The 25758-nt window shown below is 48.5% G+C and overlaps 1 protein-coding gene, 1 long non-coding RNA gene and 1 other non-coding gene across 7 annotated transcripts in view; 2 read left to right on the top strand and 1 right to left on the bottom strand.

Annotated features, from left to right (window-relative positions):
- Positions 1 to 1662: 1662 nt before the first annotated feature.
- Positions 1663 to 25758, top strand: part of LOC112396909 (neurotrophin receptor-interacting factor homolog) — a 71222-nt gene continuing 47126 nt past the window's right edge. Inside the window, exons 1-9 of one of the 2 annotated variants that reach the window (XM_024740879.1) lie at positions 1663 to 1755; positions 2415 to 2490; positions 3065 to 3133; positions 3235 to 3361; positions 4131 to 4226; positions 18132 to 18614; positions 21315 to 21406; positions 22461 to 22587; positions 23010 to 23870. In XM_024740879.1, the coding sequence (XP_024596647.1) occupies positions 2458 to 2490; positions 3065 to 3133; positions 3235 to 3361; positions 4131 to 4226; positions 18132 to 18614; positions 21315 to 21406; positions 22461 to 22587; positions 23010 to 23870 (1888 nt within the window). In that variant the 5' untranslated portion in view covers positions 1663 to 1755; positions 2415 to 2457. Of the gene's footprint in view, positions 1756 to 2004; positions 2491 to 3064; positions 3134 to 3234; positions 3362 to 4130; positions 4227 to 18131; positions 18615 to 21314; positions 21407 to 22460; positions 22588 to 23009; positions 24348 to 25758 lie in introns of those variants that run through there. The other variant, XM_024740880.1, reaches the window with a different exon arrangement.
- Positions 5525 to 15830, bottom strand: LOC112396932 (uncharacterized). Of its 4 annotated transcripts, none has more exons than XR_003002684.1 (3): positions 15614 to 15830; positions 12780 to 12912; positions 5525 to 7680 (listed from the first exon to the last, which is right to left on the bottom strand). It is a non-coding gene; the product is annotated as an uncharacterized LOC112396932 (long non-coding RNA). The 4 variants fall into 4 exon arrangements; XR_003002683.1 differs by having other exon boundaries at positions 15590 to 15830; XR_003002685.1 differs by lacking the exon at positions 15614 to 15830 and adding an exon at positions 15390 to 15505.
- LOC112396942 (U6 spliceosomal RNA) lies at positions 10319 to 10424 on the top strand. The gene has a single exon (XR_003002689.1). It is a non-coding gene; the product is annotated as a U6 spliceosomal RNA (small nuclear RNA).

Genomic DNA, 25758 nt, shown 5'->3' on the forward strand with positions numbered 1-25758 from the left:
TTCTATACCATACAAACAGAAAAAAACTGAACTTCCAAGAAGGCTTTCTTTCTTAAGATGTTAAGGCCTCCATCAAACTTGAAGGTGAATCACTGGAAGCATCTCTAGTCACATCCAAAACAAAACAATAATATGGCTAATTAATTGCCCAGTCATACTACCTAGGGCTATAGAACATCAATTTTTTTAAAGTCAAAGTATGGAAAAGAGGCCTGAATTATTTAATGAATGGGATGTTGTTTTATCAACAGCCAAGTAAAATCCAGGGAAGTGCTGTTAGAAGTAAAGACATCTGCATAGGCTCTAAATACTAATATGCAAAAGTCAACAGATATACTGTCTTAACTGCAACAAATAAGATGAACAATGTGCAGCCTGCACGTGGATATTCTCCACAGTGGCCATAGAAATTAACAACTCCTGGAACAAGTTTAGCATGCAGTGGACAGGATGATCCAAACAGAGGCACAGGGCTGCTGAAACCTGCTAGGAAACCCCAAGGAAGGGGAGAAAGAGTACACTGAACCCTGGGTCAGAGGAGGATAAGAGAGCCCCAAGCACCAAGGAGGAGAGAGGACATCAGAGCCCGGGCCCTGGAACCTAAGGAAGATGAAAGGACACCAAATACTGGACTCTGAGGAAGACATGAAAATAATTTGTCCTGGCCTCCCAAGAAAGATGAGAGTGGGCTGGGTTCAAGGAAGAAGAGCACACACCGGGTCCTGGGCAGCGAAAGACTTCTCCCATTTCCTAGATACGGGCATCTCGCTCATAGAAGAGGACACGGGGTAGAGAATCCTGTCCAGCCCACTCCAACTCCCTGATTCTTTGCTTAACCAAACATCAGACAGGCTACCCTGAACTTTCTCCCCAGTAAGCCCCATACGTGTACTTCCTCGTAGAATCCCATTTTAGCAAGAATCCTAAGTCAGTTTATCACGAATTCCTTACTCTTGATATCTGATCAAACTCCTCATCCCCACTCTCTATCCCAGGTGATATCCCATCACCTGGGCCTGCCTTCAATAAAAAAGCCTATTATCTTGGTTCAGCCAGAATCCCCCCAGACTTGATGTCTCCTTTTCTTCATTTTCTATCCACCAGTATCCCACTCCCCCAATCCTAGGCCATAAATCCCCACTTATTCTGGTTGTATTCAGAACTGATCTGAGTTCTACACTGGAGTCTCCCTTCCCCGGTTGCAATAGTTTATTGAATAAAATCTACTTTCACCGCTTTAACTTCCGTCTAGCTCTGGTTTACCGTAGACAACAGCCACGCCCCCATCCCTGTGTCTTGGGTCCACTTAACCCTGCCCTTCGCACAACTTGAGTAGACAGTCCTGACCCCCACTCCCCTCCCTGGGCCTGGAGGACATTTAGTCTCAACCTCTGCACACTTTGGGGCAGGCCCGTCCCTCTTTTCCGCCCAGGACCTCTGGCTGATTTCAGTCCCGTCTCCAGAACACTTCCCACCCTCCCAACCCGCCCCTTTTTCCTCTCCATTAGACGTGGACGCACCTTTAGCACCGCCCTCTTCCCAGAACTTGGCAAGACTTTAGCCCCGCCCCTCCGCACTTCCGGCCCGCCTCGCCTCCCCCTACGTTGGGTGTGAGCAGAAGCTCGCCCCGCCCCTCGGCACTTCCGGCCCTGCCCCTCCCAAGCTTCCCTTTCTCCACTTCCGGCCGGTCCCACGCGTTAGCAGCCCTCGCGGCAGGGTGTGGATCCCTCCCGGCCTGAGTCGTCGCCCACCCAGGTGCTGGGGCCCAGCGGCCTGACTTGCCCCTCCCAAGGCCTCCTCCTGCCCAGCGGGACTGCCGAGGGCGCTCTCCCCCGCCTTGGCTTCGCCTGCTGCCCCGAGTTGGCCGGCCAAGATGGCCGCCGCCCGCTAGGTGGGGCGCACCGCGGGGATGCCTGGGAGTTGTAGTCCAGGCCGGCGCGCTGACGCACTTCGCCGCGGGCCGACGGGCGCCATTGTGCGCCGCGCGCGGGGTGAGTGCGGCGGGAAACTTGCGCCCGTCGGGGGCTCAGTTCTAGGGCCGCTCCGCGGGGAGCGCCGAGCCGCGGCCCCTACCATACCAATCGTGGCAGCCCAGAGCCAGCCTCGCCTGCCGTCCTTCCGCCGTGTGGCCTTTAGGGGCAGTGGGAGTCGGGGACTCGGGGCCCAGAGGACGCGGGGCGGGGCCACCCCCTCCCGGCGCTTGCGGGCAGACGGGGGCGGTGGGCGATTCCCTCTCGGTGAGGAAGGTGGGAAACCGCCCCTTTGCGTGTTCAAGAGCAGGTGGAGACATTCCTTTAGGGCGTCTTCCGAGGTGGGGAATGGACTTGTCATTTCCTGTTGGTTGGGCCGAGGGGGGCGGGGGGCCTTGGCGTAGCACTCATGCCCCTCCCACCTCCCAAATTCGACCTTCTCAGGACTCTGCCCACTCCCACGAGACACGTTGAGGAAGAGGAAGGTATGGCCACCGGGCTTCCGACGGCCTGGTTCCGTGTGAGTAGAGGCTTCTTTATGAGTTTCTGAGTCTACCCCTGGATTTGGGAGCGGGGGTGGCGGGCTGATGGTGGGACACCACCTTCCCTGAGACGCCCCCGGGCCCCGTAGCATCTCGGGAAGGGGAAGGGGAGGGGGAGTGGATGGGAAGAAGAGACCCTAGTGAGTGGAGGGATAACAAGTTACTTTCCAAGGGAGTGGTTAGAATAGAGGTCCAAGTATGGGGGATACTAATTTACCGTTTAAACTGGGGGTGGGATGGGGGTATGCATTGTCAGGTCTAAGCAGGGATCAGGCTTGTATTTAAACAGTACTTTGGCATTAGAGCTTAGTCCCTGAGAGAAGAGAGCTGAGGATGAATCCTTGACAGGTGAAGGAAGTAGAAGCAGTATGGGAAGTGGGTGGGGGCTGAAGGCTGGGGTTTGATCATTCAGCTCACACAATCTCCTAGCAGGAGGTATACACACTGATACAAATGTTGGAATCCCCAGGTCAATAAAAAATGGAGAGGTTTTCAGAGAATGAAAAACCTTCTCCAGCCTCATGGGTTGTCTTCCTTGCTGTGACCTGATAGGGTCAAGCTTGGGTTTGCCGTTTCAGACAAATGCAGGAACTCATGATGAGACACACCTGGAATGCTCAGGTCACCGTGTTGATTGTGCCTACATGTGCTCAGTCAGCCTCCCCTTCCTGTCAGCATGGGTGACAACAGGCCCTGGCTGAACACGCACCTGTGGGTTTTAGGAACCAGTGACCTTTGAAGATGTGACCCTGGGTTTTACCCCGGATGAGTGGGGAATGCTGGACCTCGAACAGAAGTCCCTGTACAGGGAGGTGTTGCTGGAGAACTACAGGAACCTTGTCTCAGTGGGTAAGGATGGCCTCTGTGTCAATAAAGATCTGCGCTTTGCAGCACGAATGTGGTGCCTCTGAAGTGTGTGTCTGCTTCGGCTCAGCCTGCAGGGATCCGAGTTCAAGTGTCAAGGCCCTGGAGCCTGAGGGAGAGGGTTTTACTTTGTACCCATTGGAAAAGGGCAATTTCACATATAACTTCTGAAGCTTTACCTAGTCCATCCGTTAGAGGCGTTAAATACCAGGGAGGTGGGTCTATCAGGAATGTTTCCAGCTGCCACAGTGGATGTTTACTGTGTTTGTAACAAGAATTTCAGGACGTGGTGTCTGTGTCTGACAGCTCAGGAGTATCATCAGAGACCCTGATCCTTTCCATCTCTCCATGGTTAGTGTGAAGTTTTCCATTCTTATGTCAGTATATGCATAGCCGTGATGCCAAGCATCATGTCCACGTTCAAGGCAGAAAGGAGAGACGGCAACCCTGGCTAGTTCTCTTTCTACAGCTGTCATACTTACAAAGAAAAAAAAAATGCCTTAGGCCCCCAGCTGACAAACTTCCCTTTGTGTCTTGCTGGCCAAAACCAGGTCCCAGTGCCTCCTTTACTGGCAAAGGAGTCCAGAAAAGCAAGCAGCTGGCAAGTGGGATGGGTAGGGTTATTAACACTGCCCTAGACCAGAAGTCATGCCCTAGCAGGGGAGAACACAGGGACACAATTGCTACAGCAGGAAAGTATTTTCTCCCAAACACAGACCCCCGCCCCAAGCACTGTCTCTTTTCCCTTGGGCAGAACATCAGCTTTCCAAGCCAGATGTGGTATCTCAGTTAGAGGAGGAGGAAGAGCTCTGGTCGGTGGAGAGAGGAATTCCTCGAGACACCTTTTCAGGTGAGAACCAGGCACATGGGAGTCCTGGCACGGGAGTCCTGGTTAGTGAGGAACTAGTGTATTAGAAAAGGAGGTGGATGGGGAAAACCCCCAGTGGGGTGTTGTGATGTGTAGCTGCAGACATGCTGAATCAAGCCCTGTATTTTCCCCTGGCTTCAGAATCAGGGTGTACTGCTTGGTTGAACATGAACATGAACCTGTTGCCGGTGCCACGCTGGCAACAGGGGCTCCCTCACCCTGCTTCACTCATTGTCTAACTGCCCTTCCATCCTGTCATCTCCAGTAACTGGTGTGTGTCTCTGGCTAGATTTTTTAGATACGTTTACATTTATGGATATATGTTTGTTTTGGGAGGTGTTTCCATACTCAGTACAGACAGGTCTGCATCATTCATTTTAACAAATGCAAGTGTAGTCCACATTTGATTTTTTTACTTTGTTTTTTGCGGTACGCGGGCCTCTTACTGTTGTGGCCTCTCCCGTTGCGGAGCACAGGCTCCGGACGCGCAGGCTCAGTGGCCATGGCTTACGGGCCCAGCCGCTCCACAGCATGTGGGATCTTCCCGGACTGGGGCACGAACCCGTGTCCCCTGCATCGGCAGGCGGACTCTTAACCACTGCACCACCAGGGATGCCCTGATTTTTTCACTCTTGATGGACATTCAAGTTGTTGCAAAAAACTTCCTTGCATACTTTTTTTTGCACTCAAGTTGGTTTTTTGTAGGTAAGGATTTCTAGAAATGGAACTTAGAATCAACCAAGATGTAAGTGAAAAAATCTGGTAGCAACAAACTGCTAAGATCTTTTAAAATACATATAGCTGCTCAAGAACATGAGAGCTTTTCCTTTTCATAAGATACCAGCAATTTATAGTCCTCTTTTAACATTTTCAGATCTGATGGGAAAAGAGATGTTTAGTTCATATTTCCCTCATGAAGTTGCACGTATTTTCATAAGTTTACAGATCATTTGTATTTTTGCTTTTGTTTATGTATTTTCCCTTTTCCTATTTGGTTTGTCTTTTTTGTGTGTGTGGTCAGGAGGACTCTATATACTATATGTTATGGATGTTAATACTGCAAATACCAGTCCAACGTTTTTTTTTTTAAAGGGCTTCAAATGCTTGGCCTTTTTATTTATTTATTTATGGCTGTGTTGGGTCTTCATTTATGTGCGAGGGCTTTCTCTAGTTGTGGCAAGCGGGGGCCACTCTTCATCGCAGTGTGCGGGCCTCTCACTATCGCAGCCTCTCTTCTTGTGGAGCACAGGCTCCAGACACGCAGGCTCAGTAGCCGTGGCTCACGGGCCTAGTTGCCCCGTGGCATGTGGGATCTTCCCGGACCAGGCCTCGAACCCGTGTCCCCTGCACTAGCAGGCAGATTCTCAACCACTGCGCCACCAGGGAAGCCCCAACATTTATCTTTTACCTTTATTTAGTCTCCATAAAGAAGTTTTATGATTTCAGATATTTTCTCTTTCAAATCTGTCTTTACTCCTATTCTAGGTTTCATGTCATACATACATAGGCAGGTTGTACAAATACTTTTGTCAATTCTGGTATTTTTGTTGGGGGGGGGGTAGCTGTTTCCTATAACTGGGTTTCCTTGTGTATATGATGTGGGGCACAAGTTTTTTCAACACCGTTTTCTGACTTGGTTCTTCTCATTATTGGAAACGCCATCTTTATCAGACTTAATTCCCATAGTCATCACCATGTGCAGGCCTTCTTGGCCCCTTATGCTCCCATGGTCTCTGTCAGTGTCTGAGTAAACACCATATTGCTGTACTTATTGTAACTTTACAACAAACTTGGATAAATGGTAGTTCCTCTCATTATTTAAAAAAAACAACACATCTGTTTTCAACCAAATGAACCCTCACCATCAACTTGTCAGGATTCATTGAGAAAATCTTGTTAGAACGTGTCTTACATTTGACTGGATTCAGACATTCCTTGATGCAGAACTGGTGTCAGTTGAGTTTTGGCACAGGTGTACAGAGGGATGTGCTTACCTCACTGTGCTAGTCAGGCCTTCCAAGTGCTGCTGGGAGTTCACTGTAGTTGCTGTTAATCTCAGGTTAATCATCCCTTGCAGTCTTCCTTAGTTGTTGCAGATGAACCTGTCATGCTGCTAAATTCTCTTATTATTTGTAACAGTTTTGTTAGAGTCTCACTAATTTTCTCAGTACAAAGTCATCTTACTGGCAAGTATAAAGGAGGAGGCAGTTGTATTATTTTACTTCATTTGCACGATCATGTAATTGCATTCATCATATCTGGTACTTCCAAAACACTGGGCTGAGAGTGTGCTGATTTGAGTATCCGGTCTTAGACTTAAAAGGGCAAGTCTCTAGGTTTTGACAAGCATGCTGCTGGATTCTGTGATTCAAATCAGTTTTTATCTGGATAAAGAAATAGTCACCTCACCCTTTCTAATAAATGAAAATTAGTAATAGCCCCAATTTCCCCCCTCCAAAGCGACCATGGGGATTTTCTCATTTGAACAATTAACAGTGACATGATCATAGAAGTGCCCTTGTTGTAATGTGTTGCTGGTGTCTGTTAACTTATTTTTTTACGGTTTTTGCATCAATATTCATAAATTAGGTTGGGGATGTAGGTGGTTTTCTTCTTTTTGTTTGTTATTTTTGAACGCTTCTGTATCAGAGTGTACTGGCTTTATAAGGAGAACTTTGGGTGTTCTCCCCGCCTTTGTTCTCTGCTCTCATGAAAGTGGCTTCGGAGCAACCTGGCAGTCTTCAGCTGTGAAGCCTGCACCTGGCCCCATCTTTGGTGATGACCTTCTGTTTGCCACAACATAGACTAGAGTCTTCACTGACTCTTTGTCCCCCTTTCCTGGACTCCTTTGTTAGCCTGATGGCTCAACATTAATATTTTTTCTTTTCCATATTCACGTCATTCCTTTCATTCTCTACAGTAAAAACCTCCCTTTTAACCATGAGCACAGGTCACTAAACCAAACCTTACCTGGAAGGCCCCCAGCAACACAAGCACTTTGTATTCACCCAACATGGTTTCTGTTCCCCCCGGTTGATCCAGCTTCCTAAGGTGTCTTCCCATCTTTGTGGCTCTGGCTTAGGTCTGTGTCTCATCCTCTCTGGAACTTAAGTCCCATGTGGGCAAACCTCCCAGCCATGCAATTCTGGATGGTCTAGTCGTTTCCTAAATCTAGCTGCTGTCGGGGGGGCATTGGGCGCCTATGGTTCTGCACATCTCAGGGGAGCTGGCTTGACAGGTGACAGGAGATTTAGGGGTGGTGCTCCAGAACGAGAGACCTTGTGCAGGGAGGCTTACCAGGACAATTGCAGGCTAGGCCTGAGGTGATAGGTGCTTAACACGTTTCTGCTGTGTCACAAAGAGTCCATTACGTGATTTTTTTTCCTCCACTGCTTCCCCTTTACTTCACAAATATTTGTGGAAGGCCTCTTGTGTCCTATGCAATATAAAAACAAACAAAAAACAAAAAACTGTACACTTAGGTAGTAAGCCAAAGACCTAACATAATCCCAGCCATTGTAGACTCCTTAGTCTAATAGATGACAGCCTTCTACAAACAAACTACATAGATATAACTGTGTAAACACAAACAGTGGTAAGTACTGAGAAGAAAAAGAACATGGTGTAAAGTAGGGAGCAATGGGGAATTACTCTAGAAGAGTTGCTCAGGTGACAATGCAGGGGTGAGATTTAAGCCGATTCCTGAAGAAAAGAAAGTCAGCAGACGTAAGAGTGGTGGGGAAGAGCTTCCAGATACAAACACCACTTTGGGTTACTGTGAGAATGGAGCAGGCATGGCACATTCTGGGAATGGAAAGTCACCCACTGGGCTGGGAGGAGGTAACCGAGGTGTACTGACGTGCAAGTTAGGTTTGGCAGAGCACACAGCGCTTCCACTGTGAAGGGGGTTTGATTTTCATTGAGTACGTGTGTGGTGTGCTCTTCACAGCTCACTCTGTGAAGATGGAAGGGCACAGACGGAAGCAGGCAGCAGGCTGTGGTAGCATCTAGGGAAGAGGTGGCAATACCTGGCCTGAGAGCGTAGCAGCAGGGTTGGGGAGAAGCTGGCTCCTCCCCATTCGTAGGTGGATTCAGTGGGGCTAGTTGAGTAATTGACCCAAGAGAGCAAAGGAAAGGAAACTGCCAAGAACTGCTCATAGGTGAAAGCTTCAAGGGATTTCCTGTGACTATTCTTTGTAACATATGTATTTACTATACATGTTTTTTTTAACGTATCAGTATTTCATTTTAAAAATACAATAACAGCGATATTACAACCCTGGAATTTTTGGCATTAGTCATTGACATGGTTAAGTCTGATAAAGACAGAGACTTTTGAAGGGTGGAAATAGAGGTTTTCTTTGGTTTTTATGTTGAAATAATTTTAGGCAAACAGTTAGTTGACTAGTACAAAGAACTACCTAATAGCTTTCATCTAGATCCAAATGTTTTTAGAACTCTCCCATGTCTTGACTGGTTCTGTTAATGAAGTATGAATGAGAGGGGACTTAGAAACACCCAGGTAGAGGTTTGTGAAGCCAGCTGAATGTATCTGCCTGGACCTCCTCTTGAGGCAGTACATAAAAACATGAGAATCATAGGTGTTTGGAATGGCCTGCTTTACTATTAAGAGAACTTCTCATCTCCTGCAGTGGTCTCTTTTTCCCAGCACTAATGTAGCTGTGCCCCTCCTCAGTGCAGAGAACTGGAACTGAATGAAAGCTAGGCCTCTCTGATGCAGCTCATTTTGCATGTGTCTTCAGCTCTCCATGACAGTAAAAATGGCAGCATAGGCATTGGTTGAAGTAGAAGGGAGACTGGATAAATGCTGAAGACAGGTATTCATCTTCAAGAAGGCACTAATTTGAAGAGATGCTATGAAGATAAGGAATGTGGAGAAATACTTGATGGCACTCAAATCTTCCGCCTTCTCACTCAGTGTTCTTCAAGAAAGTATTACTATATGTGTGGTTTGGGTGGAAAGCTTGAGACATAATCTAGATTTAAACATTAGGAAAGCAATAAAGACACTATTTTGAAGGTCATGATTGTAGGAAAGCCTGAAGGATATTTAACTTTTTTTGACTGGTTAAGAATTTAAGCAGGAGAAGAGGCCTGCAAATATGAACGTGGCAACTCTCAAATTAGTACAAACATCAACAGAAAAAAATAGCTTGTACAAGAAGATTTTTTTGTTGGGAGGAAGAGAAGGAAATTCTTCTCCAGATTTCATCTTTTGTTTGGCCTGAGAGGACTCACATGGGCTATATAAAACCAACATGTGGGGAATGTAGGAAATCAATTGTTTTATACAAAGGATAATTCTTTCAAGAACAAGACTAGTGTGAGAAAGCCTATTCTCAGCTCAGCCTTTAAGAGAAAGCTCACACAGGAGACCCCGAATGGAGGAAATCCTTTTCATCATGAGTTTTCAACATGAGAACTCAAACATGGAAGAAATCTCAGGAATATAATCATAGCATGAAAGGCTTCTGGCCTGATATAGTCTGATTTGAGAGAATTCATACTGGACAAAAAGTTCCAGTTCTGTTCAATTTGGAAAAATTCTTATACCAAATAATTACATCTGAGAACTCTGAAATCATGGGAACATGATTGCTATGGAAAGGTTTCATGAATAGCTCTCTTTTTCAGCATCACAGAAGTCATACTGGAGAGTGTCTGAGAAAATAATTAGTGTTAGGAAGGTTTCAGGAGTCACAGAACCCACTGGCAAGAAGCCCTTCAGTAGGAGTCCTCATTGTGTTCAGATCAGAGGACTCATATGAGAGTAGACTCTCAATGCAATATGCACAGGCAAATCATTAATCTTAGCTCTTACCTTATTTGACAGAACAACAGAAAAACTTACACTGAAAAGAACCACACTTAATAATATAAATGAAATGTCTCATTGTTTTTATATCAGATAGGTCATAAGGAAGGCGAACTCTGCAAAACTTTGATCACGTAAGGATAGCCATCCCTTGGTATCCATGGGGGACTGTTTCAGACTCCTATGGATACCAAAATCCGTAGATGCTCAAGTCCCTTATATAAAATGGTGTAGTACAATGCTCGCTTTGGCAGCACATATACTAAAATTGGAACGATACAGATAAGATTAGCATGGCCCCTGCATAAGGATGACATACAATTCATGAAGCATTCCATATTTAGAAAGAAAATAAAGTGGCGTAGTATAGTCAGACATGAAGGGTCAACTGTACAAATATATAGTAAAACATTCTGTTTTTCCAGTTTGGGTTCTATTATCTATCTGAACTGAACATCTAGAACAGATGTTAAGTAGCATGGGTGACAGCACGCATCCTTGTTTCAGTTTCCCTTGTAAGTCCCCAGTTGCTAGGACAATGACTGACTTTCTAGCTCAGGAAACTGTTGAGAGAATAAATGGTTGGAAAATTTTCAAGAGACAAGAGGGAATCTTCAAAGAGGAGACTCTGAAGACTAGGCCAGGCTCTGAGACAAGAGAGTAGGTAAGGGATGATAAAGGGAAATCTTAAGATACTGCTACAAAGAACTTTGAGAGGGTCACATCCTTGGGGACGGTGCAAAAGTCTAGAATCTTGAGTGACCATCAAACATGTTTTGGCATGAATCCAGCCTATCAGGGTGTGGTCACATACTGTGCAGTCTTTATTCAAGAATACTTTATGTTCTCTGTTACCATCCATCTATGTGTTCTCTAGGACCACGTAATCTTAATCCTTTTATCTGGGGACCACTCTCTCTGGTGTCCAGATACAGTCCCTGGAGTAATTTCAAAGCCTGAAGTGCTTTAACTGTTAATTGAATAAGAAGGAAAGTAAATGAACTAAGCATTTGACTCAAACCTTTTTTGGCGAAAAAATACTTCCAAAAGTCCTGAGGGAAAATAAGATAAAAGCAGGAATAAATGAGTCAGAAATGAAGAAGAAAAAAAGCCCGTTTTCTGGATAGACAGAATAAATAAAAGGCAAACTAAAAACCTATACAGGGAAAAGAAACTCTATTCAGATACTCAGCAATACATGTAGTTCTCATTATAGTACTTTACCCAACTGTTATAAAGAATAAGCCAGCTCTATGTACTGATATGAAACAATCTCCAAGAAATATGTATTTCTTAAAATATGTATCTTTTAACATACATATCTTCACATATGTAAAGATATATAGATGTACATGGGTTTTTTTCCTGAAAACTATACACACACCAAGTATGAATGTGTCAATTGGTTATCATTGGGAGAATATAGAAACTGATAGAATGTAACTATCTCCCAAGAAGGAAACTGGGTGGGAGGGTGACTTTCCATTTTTAGAGGTGCTGCCGGTAACTATGCTTATAAAATGGAAACGACTGTCTTCTTCCTGCTATGTCACCAGTTCCTGCCACAACGTAGGGGCTCAGTAATTATTTGTTGAGTACAGGAATGAACCAACAAGAAGATGGAAAGATTTCTGGAAAAGTGTAAAGTTGGCAAAATTGGTCCTAGGAGAAACGTAAAAACCAACTTTTTCTTAGAACAAAGTGGCCAGTTAGTTGTGTTTCTATATTGACCTAGGCAGTGAATATTTTCCAGCTTCCTGTTAAAAGACAGTTTCCATGGAACATGAGCTACTCAATGACAACACAGGGTGCTATGTTAACAGGTTCTTCTGCAATGTATACATAGCATCGTTCTCACCAAAGCACAAAATGAGAAAACTATTGAAGAGGAGGAAATATTTGTAGCTTGTAACAATTAACACCTTTTTTAAAAAAGCTAATCCTCTGAAATAGTTGTAAGAGTTGAGCAGTTGCAACAGACTGCAAAACACAGAAGCGAACAGCTCTGGCTTATACCAGGAGTAACCAATTTAACACAGATAGAGGACAGATCTTGTGAGTGATACTTTTTTGAAATGGAACCTAAGAATAAATTGTTAACGAGCAGGCTCTATTTGGAGAAAGTTATGTTAGAATGCCATGGAAGACTTAAGTACTGTAAAAGCATTGACTTCTTTTGAGAGCTTACAAAGGCTAGAAGTGTGTGAAGTCCCTTTCTTAAGTCCTGTAAGTCCTCCACAGAAGTGCTGCTGTGGGAGCATGAATGCAAGTCCCTGACCTGGCTGGTCTGGGAAGAAGCAGGTGGGGTGCAAACCAAGTGTCCTCTTACCCCATGGCCTGCTTAGGCTCCTAAGTAAAAGATGGGAACTTTGTAGCAACAGCCATCCTCCCATGGTAACTTCAGATGGGACACTCACAGTGCCAGTGAGATTTCCTGAAATTTGAAATATGGGTAAATCCAGACATACGGCTAAAAGGCCCAAATGTCTTGGTGAACCGTTCACCAAGGCACTTAGTAGCTGTGTTGTGTCAACAAATACTGCTTGAGCACCTGCCAAAATGCCAAGTACTGTTATAGGGGTGGGTCACCACGATGAACAGGGTGGAAAGGCCCCCTGTCTCACTGGGCTTACATTCATTCCGGAGTAGCCACTAGCACATGTGGCTAATTAAATGTAAACCGACTAAAATGAACTTACCAGTCAGTTCCTTAGTCGCACTGGCCATCTTTCAAATGTTCACTGGTCACCTGCAGCTAATGGCTACTGTGTTGGACAGTGCAGATCTAGAACATTTCCTTCACCAAAGAAAGTTCCACTGGGCAGTGCTATTCTAGAGAAGGTGGAGAGAGAAATCAGTGAGTCAGATACTTTAAGGTGGCAATCAGTGCTATGAAGAAAAATGAAACAATAGGGTATCTATCAGGGAGTGGGGAAGCATGGGTGGGCAATACTAGTTTAGAACTGGGCAGGAAGATAGCTCTGAGATGATGACATCAGAGCTGAGAGCTGGATGGGGAAGGAGATCAAGGTGGAGATGCTAGGAGAGTATCAGACAGGCAAGTGCAATGACTTCTGGATAAGACACATTTGGGCACGTTTGAGGAAAAGTAAGGTAGTTGCTATGTGAAGCCCTCTTTGGTGTAAAGGGCATAAAAGAAGAGGGTTTGGATCCCAGCTGCTCCCTTCCCCAGTGTGTGGCCTTGGGCAGGTTCCTATCCTCTCCCAGCTTGGATTTCTTTTGTGTAAAGGTTGGACGCTATTGCTTAGTGGGGCTGTGGTGGTGTAAAAGCCCAGGTCCTGGGGGGCTTTCATGAAATGGTAGCTACTGTTACTGATTCAAAGACTTTGATGTAAAGATCGTCATAAGTGGCTTTGGCAGATCCTCCCTCTGGATCTGACCTAGGGGTTTCCAATGCACGAGACCCAGTTAGCAGCCGTAGTGGTGCAGTGGGGGGAGACACGTTTAGAAGGCAATATAGCAGGGTGCCCAGCAGAGCTGAAGAGCGTGATGGGGAAAGGAGAAAGGGTGAGAGCTGGGGGCATCCTGGACAAGGAGGAAGAGGGACAGGGGAGTATGCAACAGGGATGAGGGGAGCTGACCCTGCCCCCGCCCCCCAACAAGCTGGTAAAAGATCATTGTAATTAGTTACTATTATATTTGTGGACTGGTAGCCCTAGTGTACCTGGTTAATCAGTCTGCATTCCCTAGGAAAGTGGGCACTATGAAGGAGACAGCTTACCTGGAAAGGAGCAGCAGAGAGAACATGAGAGTAGAAAACGGTAATTAGAAGAAGAAAACAGCAGCTCCCATCAGCCTTTACTATTGTTCATGCAGTACTGGCTTTGGGTCCCTAATCACTTAGGACTTAGGGGAAACTGAGGCCCAGAAGAATTAAGCCCCTTGCCCAAAGGCTCAGTGAATTTATGTAATAGCCCCCTAGCTAGATAGGGGAGTTGCAGGGGAGGGGACTAAATTGCCCAAATTCCCCCCAGGGTTATTCAGCTGGTGGGTTGAAAGCCAGTACTTGGAGCTGCAGCTGATAGGGATAATTTTATGCAGCCCCAGGCAGGTAGGTGGGAAAGTGGGTGAGTCAGTCAGCCCTGCCTCAGTGAGGTGGGGATCCAGTTTCAGCCTTGTTAGCTGGTAAACACAGCTGTCAAGTGGGGCGAATACTTTTCTGGAACGGACAGCCGTGAGGATTACCTTAGAGGTTTTGGTGAGTGGTCCAAGAGATGAGACGGTTAGAGGACTGAGGTGCCTAGGATGACATTTACCCATGGGTTTAGAGGCTTGTGGCCATCTCACATACTGCAGAGCACCCTGTAGGTGCTTTATGACAACTGCAGAACCAGTGTCCGCCTGAAGGGCTGCTGCAGCAGGGGGAGGGCGGATACACTGGAATCTCAGCGCCAAAAACATAGGCAGAGTTCCTGACATCCAAACCCAGACAGGCTCTACAGTTTAAAACTGTAAACATTTTCAGTGAGCATTCAATGCAAGATTCTAAAACACCCTGGTGCCCCCGAGGATAAGAGGAAGTAAATACATGATCAAGATTAAAGGAGAAGGGGTGGGGATGGAGGGGATGAAGTGGAATAAAAAGGACCCAACGTGGTTTTTTTAAAGGAGAAAGCATTAAATAAAAATTCCTCTGATTAACCAAGGAGTACAAAACGGAAATTTCAGAATTTAAAAAGCTATGAAGCAATACGGAAAATTAAGTTTGTTCTTAAGTGTCATGCATGATTATTGCTCAAAATGGTGCCTGTGGCCCAGCACGGAGCCGCTAGGGAGCCCCACGCCCACCCCTTGTGGGGGCTGCTTCTCAGGCCAGTGTTGCTGAGATTCTGGTATAAACTCCTATCTCCCAAGTTATCCTCAGAGAGAAATTCCAACCAAGCCTTAAGAGCTGTAAGTGAAAGAAAAGTGAACTAAGCTTTCAAATCAAGAATGACGGGTGGTGGTGGGGATAACCCTCCAGAAATCCTAAGGAACAGGAAGGGAACTAAATGCTCAAGATAACGCAGATATGAATTGGGCGGGCAAGCCTCCCGATGAAACTAACTCAAAACCTTATTTGGGAGGAAGTGGGGGGAAGAGGTTAGAAGTGAGAGATCAAATGCCTGCCATGATTTTTATCAAGGAAAAAGTCACTTTAAACGTAGGAAAGAAGTGACTGGCAGCGGCCGATAAGCCACAGTATGGCCCAGGACCTGTTTTTCAACCCTGGAGCGCCCAAGGCCAGTCTGGGGTGGCGGGGCGGCCCCACCCGGCACTGGGCGACTCCTGACCCCGAGCTGACTCACTCGGATAGCGCGCCAGCAACGGGCGACGCCCGTGAGGTCCGTGGAGGCCGCCGCCGACCCGAAGTGTGTAGTCAGGAATTTCCGAGAACGGAAGACAAAGCCGTAAGGAGACAGGGGAAGAGTGTGGGGGCGGGGGAGGAAAGTGGGTGGGGAGTCCGGGTGGTCGTTGCTCTCGGGGAAAGCGGCCGCGCTCCCCTCACCCCGCGTCACCCAACGGGGAAGACCTGCAGCTCGGATAGGTGTGTGTGGAGGCTGCGTCGGCGTCGCCCCAGGACGCGTCCACCGTCGCCGGGGAGGCCGGGCGAGAACGCGAGTGGAGGCCAGAGGCGAAAGCCCCACCACTAGCCGAGCGGCCGCCATCCTGCCAAGGGCCTCAGGCTAACCCAAACCCTCAACATGGCGGGGCCGGAAGTCCGCGGCGTGGAGGCTCCTGGGAATTGTAGTGAGGAGGGTGCCTGACGCACTTCCGTCCAGGCCGGAAGTCGCGGCCCCGCGCTCCTGGAGCTCTGAGAGGAGCGAGTGAGGCTTCAGGGTCGGGGTGGGTGGGGCATGGGCTTTTTTACCGCTTCACCCTTTGGAGGAGGGGCCGGGCGCGCTCCGCGGACTCTGCTAAAGCCGGCTCCCCAGCAGCCCACGCTGTCTGATAAGTGCGCCCGGTGGCCGATGTGGCAGGTGCTTGGAAGGCCGCAGACGGCGAGGAAAAGCACAGAGGCAGCGTATGCAGGGAGCCGCTGCTCCTAATCGCTTCCTGAGTCTTTTTTTTTTTTTTTTTTCTAACGCAATTGTAATTATTCCCACAGTAGTGTGAGCAAAGTTGCTCCTGTGCTCCAGGGATAGAAAGCCAAATTCTGACAGCAGGAGTTTGCAGCAAACTAAGAGTTTATTGCGTGGAGAGACAAGTCTCAGATCCACTCCAACTTGGTCTTTGAGTTAGGAGTGTTTTAAAGGAAGAACTGAGAGCCTAGGGTTAATCATCGTTTTGTGACGTTACTTAATCGTGGTTTCAGAAGTCATCATGTCTCTGGTTTAGGATTCTCTGGCTAGGTGGTCCATGGTTCCAGGATCTGTTAGCTCATATTACCGTGAAGAGATAACTTGAATTTGTACTTTAATGATGTTATCAATCACAGCAGTATTGGTCATCTGACACTGGTTGATTGATGTTCAGTTAGCACAGGATTGAGGTCAGCAGGGACAAGAAAGGGGATAAAGTTTTGGATAACAGAGGTTAATCATAAACTCGGCAGGGGAATCGGTTTTAGGGGGACTCATTCAATAGTAATTTCCTGTTCTGCTTTTTACTTCATGTGACAGGAACATTTCTATGGTGTCATAATCCCCCTAAAACCAGTATATTAATTTTGTTAATGCTTACATGGGAATCTTTCACAATTTTCTTGACCTGTATTTTAACACTACCTGTGTCTTCCAGTTTTATTTCATCATTTACCACATTGCTAGGAAGTGAGTGTTGTGGAAATAAAGACCACTCAGAGGAGGACATGCAGAGGCTACTTACTCAGAGCCCAAGGTGGTCAGCCACCGTCCCTTATGTTTGGTAGAGACTAAAGCAGGCTGAGAGTGGGAAGATTCATAGTGGAAAAAAGGAGAAGGTTCTGATTGGAGATTATTGGCTTGGGGTCAAAAAGAAAACTCTATAAAACAGAAATCTAACCAAAAATAAATCATAGTCTGTGTTATTTACTTTTTTTTAATTAATTTTTTTTTAAACCTCTAAGTCATTTAGAATTAGCATTTCTTCTTGGAGTTATAGAGAGCTTCCCTTAGCATTTCAGGACCATCCTGGAGTTCTGTTCAGCAAATGCTCTGTGGACTCTATGACAAGACCCAGCGTCCCTGCCTTTCCCAGACATCCTTGTTCTTGGCCCCCATGGAGGTGGGATCAGGTTCTATTCCCCTCATGGCTGCAGGCATATACAGCATAACAATTCTTGTTATCTCTTGGTCTTTTTTTTCCCTTCTATGTTGAGATATAATTTATATACCATAAAGTTCACCCTTTGAAAGTATACAATTCAGTGGTTTTTACTATGTTCACAAGGCTGTGCAACCATCAGTATGATCTAACTTCAAAACAGTTTCTGCATCCCAAAGAAGAAACCCTGTATCCATTAGCCATCACCCCAAAGCCCTTCGGTTCCCCCATCTGGAAACCACTCATCTGCTTTCTGTCTCTATATATTTGCCTATATTGGGCATTTCATATAAATGGAATTATACAGTGTGGGGCCTTTTGTGTCTGGCTTCTTTCACTTAGCATAATGTAGTCAAGGTTCATCCATGCTGTATAGCTAGACCATATTTTGTTTGTCCATTTATCACTTGATGGACATTTGAGTTGTTTTTCCTTTTTGGCAATTACGAATAATGCTGCTGTGAACATTCTTGTACAAGTTTTTGTGTTGACACATGGTTTCAATTCTCTTTGATTGAAACTCCTGGATCACGATACAACTCTGTGTTTAACTTTTTGAGGAGCCGCCAGACTGTTTTGCAAAGTAGTGTAGCAGTCTGTATTCCTACTGACAGCGCACAAGGGTTCCAGTCTTTCCACATCCTCACTAACAGTTGTTACCACCCATCTTTGATAATAGCCATCCTAGAGAGTATGAAGTTGTGTTTCACAGTTGTTTTGACTTGCATTTTCCTGATGGTTAACGATGTTGCTCACCTTTTCATGCATTTTTTGGCCATCTGTCTTGCTCTGCTTTTGACGTACAGAGTGTCCTGAGGCTCAGTTGGACCCTCAGTTCCATCCTTTTCCTGCTGGGAATCCCCTGATGAAGATCGAGGTTGTTGAAATCCTCACACTGAACGAGGAGGTGGCTCTTCCCCGGAATGCCCAGATCCGCGCCCTCTATGCTGAAGATGAGGGCCTGAGCCCAGACATCCTCAGGGAGCCCACTCAACATCTGGATAAGCATCCAACTGACCCTGAGACCGCTCGCCAGAGGTTCCGGGGGTTCCGCTTTGAGGAGGTGGCAGGGCCCCGAGAAGCCCTGGCCCGGCTGCGTGAGCTGTGCCGCCAGTGGCTGCGGCCCGAGGTTCACTCCAGGGAGCAGATGTTGGAGCTGCTGGTGCTGGAGCAGTTCCTGGGCGCGCTGCCCGGGAAGCTCCGGATGTGGGTGGAGTCGCAGCACCCAGTGGACTGCCAGGAGGCAGTAGTCCTGGTGGAGGATGTGACCTGGATCTCTGAGGAGGAAGGTGAGTGCAGTGGAAGAGTGGGGAGACGACAGTTCCTGTGAAGGCATCTTGGAGGGTGGGGGCGAAGGAACCCCAGGCTTCCTGGGAGGGGTAGGGGAAGGCTGGTGCCCACTCCATCTACACCAAGGGCATCTGCTTCCCCCCCTCCCCCAACCCCAGTTCATGAATCAGAGCTTTAGATACTTGCTTGCTGACGTACCTGTCACTACCCCTGGGCCAAGGCTCTGAGAATGGCTTCCTCTCTGGACCCTTTTGTGGAATTGGAAGGTCTCAGGCCCCACATCAGAGCTGCTGAAACCCTTGGGTGAGGCCTGGCACTGCGTTCTTTAATGAGCCCTCCACACATTTCTGATGGAAGCCAGCAGATAATGTGCTTCATTTTCATCCCTCTGGGATCCCTGCTATATCAATATCAGTCACACAGGTGTTGTATTTCTGGTACGCCTTCTCTCTCTCTTTTTTTTTTTAATACTTATTTATTTATTTTACTATTTGGTTACACTGGGGCTTAGTTGCGGCAGGTTGTCTCCTTAATTGCGGCTCGCGGGCTCCTTAGTTGTGGCAGGCGGGCTCCTTAGTGACAGCATGCGAACTTTTAGCCGTGGCATGCATGTGGGCTCTAGTTCCCTGACCAGGGATCGAACCCGGGCCCCCTGCATTGGGAGCGCGGAGTCTTAACCACTGCGCCACCAGGGAAGTCCCCTGGTGTGCCTTCTAACATCATACACTCAGTGGCGGCTGTGGATAAAATGGTGACTGAGATAGACAGGACTCATGGACTTACGAGCTCAACAAGCCTCCAATCTAGCAAGAAAGACGGGAGTCTGACAAATGAACGTGTGTTTGATGGTGTGGGGTAGAGAGGGTAACGGTGGTGGTGGGCCAGGGGGACGGCACAGGTTCGGGACGTATTTGGGAGCCAGCCTCCATGAGGCTTGATGTCCTTCAAGCTGAGTTCCGTGGAGCGCAGACCCTGCTTTCTCTGTCTGTGATGGGTACCTGGAAGATGTTTCTTGAGTGAATGCGTGATTGACTGATTGATTTTGGTGCTTGAGGAGGAGGGGGGAATCTGAGGCTGGATGGTGGGATTCAGAGAAGAGGGCTTCCTGGAGAAGCAGGTGCGGGGAAGGAGAGGGGCAGGCGGCAGTGGGAGTGGTCTCTTCCACAGGCACCGAGTCTGGGGTGCTGTTGTCTGCAGGGTGAGGGCCCCAAAGTTATCCACATTGGAACCCCTTGAACCTCACGTGGCAAAAGGCATTTCACACGTGTGATTAAGTTAAGGATCTTGAGGTGGACGGATTATCCTGGATTACTTGGATGGGCCCAATGTCAGGAGGGTCCTTATGAGAGGCAGGCAGGAGGGTCAGAGTCAGAATAGGAGGTGTGAAAACTGAGGCAGGTGTGATACAAGGAAAGTGTCACGAGCTATGTATTTTACGTAGCCTCTAAAAACTGGAAGGAGCAAGGAGTATGTTCTCCCTGAAGCCTCCGGAAGGAATGCAGCCCTGTGAACACTTTGATTTTAGCCCTTTGAGGCTGTGTCAGGCTTCTGATCTCCGTAACTGTAAGACAGCAAATTTGTGTTATTTTGAGCCACTGGCATGGCAGCTTGTTACAGCAGCACCAGGAAACTAATATAGGTGCCAGGGAGGCAGTTGCTGAGCTCATTGAGATGAAAGACAGTGAGTCCGTTTCACACCTTGGGGGTGAATGAAACCAATTAGTGTTACAGGGGACGACAAAGAGGCCTTCTAGGGAACCCTATGAGTCCTGCGTTTGTGGTCAGCATGTCCATTGAACCTCTTGGGCATGACTGCCACAAGCCTTACACAGAGTGGCCCAAGGGAGAAGGACAATATATTGAAAAAGTCCAAGGGTGAACCAGCTTCAGGCATGGCTAGACCCAGCAGCTCCACTCATCTTCAGGACTCGTCCTCTCTGCTATATCATACTTCTGTTGGCCTCTGATGGCTTCACTCAAAGGCACTGTTTCCATGTAGGGGCTCCCAGGATGGAATTTCTCTTTCCTAAATGTTCCAACAGATGCCCCTTTGGCTCTGATTGGCTGGCTGGGGGGTCCGTGTTCATCCCTGATCCAATCATTTTGGCCAGGAGGAAGCGACGGCCTGCTGGGCCAGCCTGGGTCACATCGTGTGTCCCCCTTGATAGCGGGGTGGCGTCATCATTATACAAGCCCAAGGACCATGTGGGGACACATAAAGAAAGTCAGACATCAAAGAGCCATGGTCAAGAGGGGCCATAAAGCCAGGCAGAGCTGTTTTCTGAGGTGGAAGAAACTTGGTAAAATTTGCATCAAGATGGGTTTGGGGGAATGAGTCTGGTCCTGGGGCCAGGGGAAGTTCCCCACTCCGTGGTGTAGCAGGAAGGAAGGAGGAAGGGGTGGAGGGCGTGGAGGCCGGAAATGGGGTCTTTGTCTCTGAGGAGAAGGTGTGAGGCCAGCTGCTGAGGTGAGTGTGGAGGTGAGGCAGCTACTTCAGTGGAGGGACTGGGTCCGGAACAGTCCTTGGAGGGGGAGTGGGTGGGACCCGCAGTGGGGACAGTGGTGCCCTGTGGTCATACACATGGGGATTTGGACACAGGCTTTGAGAGAAGAATGAGGGGCACGATAAGTTATGGGTCCCGGAGATAGACGTGGGCTGTCCTTGCCCCACCTCACCCTGCGCTTTCGTCTCTTCCCAGCACTGCCCACCCAGAGCCCCACCAGCTCTCTCCAGACCACAGCTCAGCAGGAGGAGGACATGGCCACCAGGCTGGTGAAGGCACTGCCTGAGGTGAGTGGGGAGTGAGTGGGGAGTGTCACCCTTTCCTTCTCTGGTCCCAGCATCCCCCTGCAGGCCTCCCACAGGCAGGCCTTTCAGAGTGCTGAGTGTAAAGGGCAGGCCTGCCCTCCTGTGACTGTGGCGTCATTGGAGACCACGACAGGGCACCGTGACCAGGAGTCGGGAAATCTGGAGGGAAGAGTGGGAGGGGCCAAGCGTTCGCAGCCTCGGGCCCAGGCGTCCAGATCAAGGCTGGATCCCAGTTAGAACAAAAGAGGCTTCATCCTTCAGAAACACAGAGCTGGGTGTTTATAACTGAAACAAAACCTGGGATTTGCTTCAAAATCATCAGAGCTGGGGTGTAGACGAAATAGGACTGGCCCTGTCTTGCTGACTGCTGAGGCTTAGAGAGCAGCCAGTGATGGTGTCTACGTGATCTTGGCCGGGGCTCACATCTGGCTTGAGCATAGGAGTGAGTTTACCAGCTCTCGTGTAATGAGTGCGCTGGCGCAGGCTCCAGGCACAACTGTATTCCGGGGCTCCAGCCTCTTCCTTCTCAAGCAGGCTCTGCCCCTTTTGGGCAAAATGCCTCCCAGATCCAGACAGAGGGCGGTGGGAAGCCTCTTCCTCCCGGAGTGCTGGTCAGCTCCTCGGAAAGGACTCATCACGGTGCGACCCAGGCAGCCACCCCACCCCCAGGCAGCCCCTGTCCCCATGGGGAGGGGCTGTTCCAGAATGGAGTATGCCCAGGGAGGTGCAAGGCTGGCCCGAGGGGTGGTCTCCGGTGGGAAGTCATGGGGAAAGGGTAGAGGCGGTTTGTTTGTGGCACTCTGTAGTTCCTTGTGAAGTAGGGCTCTTCCTCCAGCCTGGGCCCCAGACTCTGGTTTTGTGAGAGCAGACCCATTGGACTTTTTACAGGCCCCAGTCAGTGTTTCCAAGCAAACCTCCAAAGCTGGGGCATCCCAGCACAGTGAGCTCTGTCAGAATGTCCCCGCCAGCCTCTCTTCTGTCCCCAGCAAGGACTCCCTGACCCTCCTGCTGAAATACAAGGTGTGTGACATTGCAGGAACCGGTGACCTTCCTGGACGTGGCTGTGGACTTCAGCAGGGAGGAGTGGGGGCTGCTGGACCTGACACAGAGGACCGAGTACCACGACGTGATGCTAGAGACCTTTGGACACCTGGTCTCTGTGGGTAAGGCCCTCCACGCTTCCGGGACTGGGATGCCATGGGGGCTCTGAGTCAGGGCTTACACCCTCTCTGGGCCCTGGACATGCCCTCGAGTCCCCTGCACCGTCCAGGGCCTCTAGCTGACACTATACTTCGGGAGGGGTGGGGCTCGTAAGAACAGAGGCAGCCTCAGGTCCAGTGAAGGAGCGATTTGCTGTCCACCCTGAGGGTGAATGAGAACAGGGACTCTGAGAGCTGGGAGACGCTCACAGCCCTTGCCCAAGCTCGGTGTGCCGCTCTTTGCTGCTTCACTGGTTTCAGTCTCCCTCCCCAGGGTGCGTGACTGTACTTGGAAAACACAGCTTCTGGAAATTTAATTATGTCATACTGTCGACCCGTTTTAGCACTTTCTGTTTACAGTATCTGTACCTTTGTGTTTCTTTCAGGGTGGGAGACTACTCTGGAAAGCAAACAGTTAACTCCAAACCCCAACACACCCGAGGAAGAGCCAGCCTGCCACCTGAAAGTGGAGGAATTCTCGAGGGATGACACCCAGCCCTCTACCTCAGGAGACACCTTGCAGGCTGGGGCCCCGGAGGTCTTGGACACAGCGTTGAAACCAGTAGTGCTCACTCAGGAAAAAACCCTCCCTCAGAAGCCACCCGGTGAAAGCCCCAAACCCCAGGCAAGCACAAGTCCCGACACAAGCCACATCTCCCTTCAGAAGACCATTCCTAGAAAACGCTTGCGCAAGCGTGACCCCACGGTCAAAAAGATGACACACAACCCCTGTGTAAAACTTCATCAGAAGAGCTGCAGCAGGGGAAAGGACCAGGAGAGCGGGAGCTGTGGGAGAACCTTACCCCGGAGCACTCAGCAGATAACGTTTACGCGAATTCACAAAGGGAGCCAGGTGTGCCGATGCAGCGAATGCGGGAAAACCTTCCGGAACCCCAGGTACTTCTCCGTGCATAAAAAGATCCACACGGGAGAGAAGCCCTACGTGTGTCCGGACTGCGGGAAGGCGTTCGTGCAGAGCTCCTCCCTCACGCAGCATCAGAGGGTTCACACTGGGGAGAGACCCTTTGAGTGTCACGAGTGTGGAAGGACTTTCAACGACCGCTCGGCCATCTCCCAACACCTGCGGACTCACACCGGGGCCAAGCCCTACCCATGTCAGGACTGTGGCAAAGCCTTCCGCCAGAGCTCCCATCTCATCAGGCATCAGAGGACTCACACCGGCGAGCGCCCCTACACCTGTAACAAGTGCGGAAAGGCCTTCACCCAGAGCTCGCACCTGATAGGGCATCAGAAAACGCACAGCGGGGTGAAATGCAAGAAGAAACAGCCTACCTCGTAGCCCTCAAGCCAGGTGAAGAGACATCGCCTTTGCAGCCTGATCCTGCAGTGTCACACGAGCGAGCCTGGTTGAGATTCCGGACTGAATGTGGAAAGCCTTGAGTGATGAAGTTCTCAAGACCAAAGGATGACCGGGGAGACCGCCCTGTACGTAAGTCAGTAAAAAAGCAGTGGGGAGCATCGCTAATGAATACATCAGTTGGAAAAACATTTAATTTTTCGCTCAGTTGATTTGCCATTTTAATTTGTTTGTTCGTTGGCTATTAAAAGCGATATTAGTGAAACCTGAAAATGCTTATAATCTGTTTAAAAAGTCAGGTACCAAAAAGTCTGTGCACTGATATTATATTTGTGGTAAAGTATTTATGCATATGGACAAGGATTGAAAGAGAACCTAGATAAATAAACTATATATTTCTGTGGTAGGATCTCTGTGTGTTTTTTCCCACCTCTTTGATTAAACGTTTTCTCACTAATGACTTGATTAAAAGAAGCAATGTTAAAGCAAAAGGGGTGGGCCCTGGGTAGACCTGGGAGGTTGTGCTGGGGTAGATAAGGGGAGTGGGGCCGAGGCAGGTGAAGGGAGTGAGTGCTCTGGGAGCATGATCAGCGGGTGGCAGGGCAGGTGGTTGCACGAACCTCCTTCAGATGAATGGACATCTGTCAGGATTATATGAGGCGCGGGAGGATGATCGACCGAGGGAATGGTGGATGGTGTCACCAGGAGGGCCAGCAATGCCCTCGTCCCACGGCAGGAGCCTCTGTACTCACCACCCTCACGAAAAGAAACCCGAAGGTAATAAATGCTGAGTTAGGAAAGATATAAGGCTATATGGATAACTTAATATCATAAGCTGACTTCTTCAGAAGGTCAGAGAAACTCATCTCTGAGGGGAGTGGAAGAGCTTCCGCTTTCCTTAGCTTAGGATGAACTGATGCAGGATTTGAATATACACGCGACTTCCCTGGCGGTCCAGTGGTTAAGACTCCACACTCCCAATGCAGGGGGCCTGGGTTCGATCCCTGGTCAGGGAACGAGATCCCACATGCATGCTGCAACTAAGAGTTCGCATGCCACAACTAAAAGATCCCCCCATGCCACGACGAAGACCCTGCGTGCTGCAACTAAGACCTGGCGCAGCCAAATAAATAAATAAACTGGTGGTTCCTAATCTTTCCCCAACCGCACGTAATTCACACTTGTACCACCCAGCATTACAGTCATAAATTTGTGATCAGGGCTCAGGATGTGTCTGAATATCCTGGGTGGAGGGTTGTGAGTGGCAGAATGATGGCCCCCAAAGATGTTCACTGCTAATCCCTGGAACCTGTGAATATGGTACCTCACGTGGCCAAAGCGACTTTGCAGATGTGATTACATTAGGATTTTGAAACAGGGAGATAATCCTGGATCATCCCAGCGGACCCAGTATCATCACAAGGGTTGTTACAGGAGGGAGACAGGAGGATCTGAGTAAGAAAAGAAGATATGGTGACAGAAGCAGAGATTTGAGTGACGCAGGACCGTAAACAAAGGAATGTGAGGGGCCTCTATAAGCTGGAAAAGGCAGGGAAATGGAATAATTCCCTAGCGCCTTCAGAAGAAATGCAGTACTGGCAACACCTTGATTTTAGCCCAGTGATAGACTTCTGATCTCCAGAGGGTAAAATAATAAATCTGTATTGTTCAAGCCACTGGGTTTGTGGTAATTTGCTTCTGCAGTAATAGCAGGGGGTGTACATGATTTGAAAGTTTCCACCAATGGATACTGTACCCAAAGGGATGGTCTATCCCTCCAGGAAGCACTGGATCTGGGAAAGGGAGAGGGGGCAGGC

The sequence above is a fragment of the Neophocaena asiaeorientalis genome, unplaced genomic scaffold (genome assembly GCF_003031525.2).
Source record: "Neophocaena asiaeorientalis asiaeorientalis breed wild unplaced genomic scaffold, Neophocaena_asiaeorientalis_V1.1 scaffold179, whole genome shotgun sequence".
NCBI lineage: Eukaryota > Metazoa > Chordata > Mammalia > Artiodactyla > Phocoenidae > Neophocaena > Neophocaena asiaeorientalis.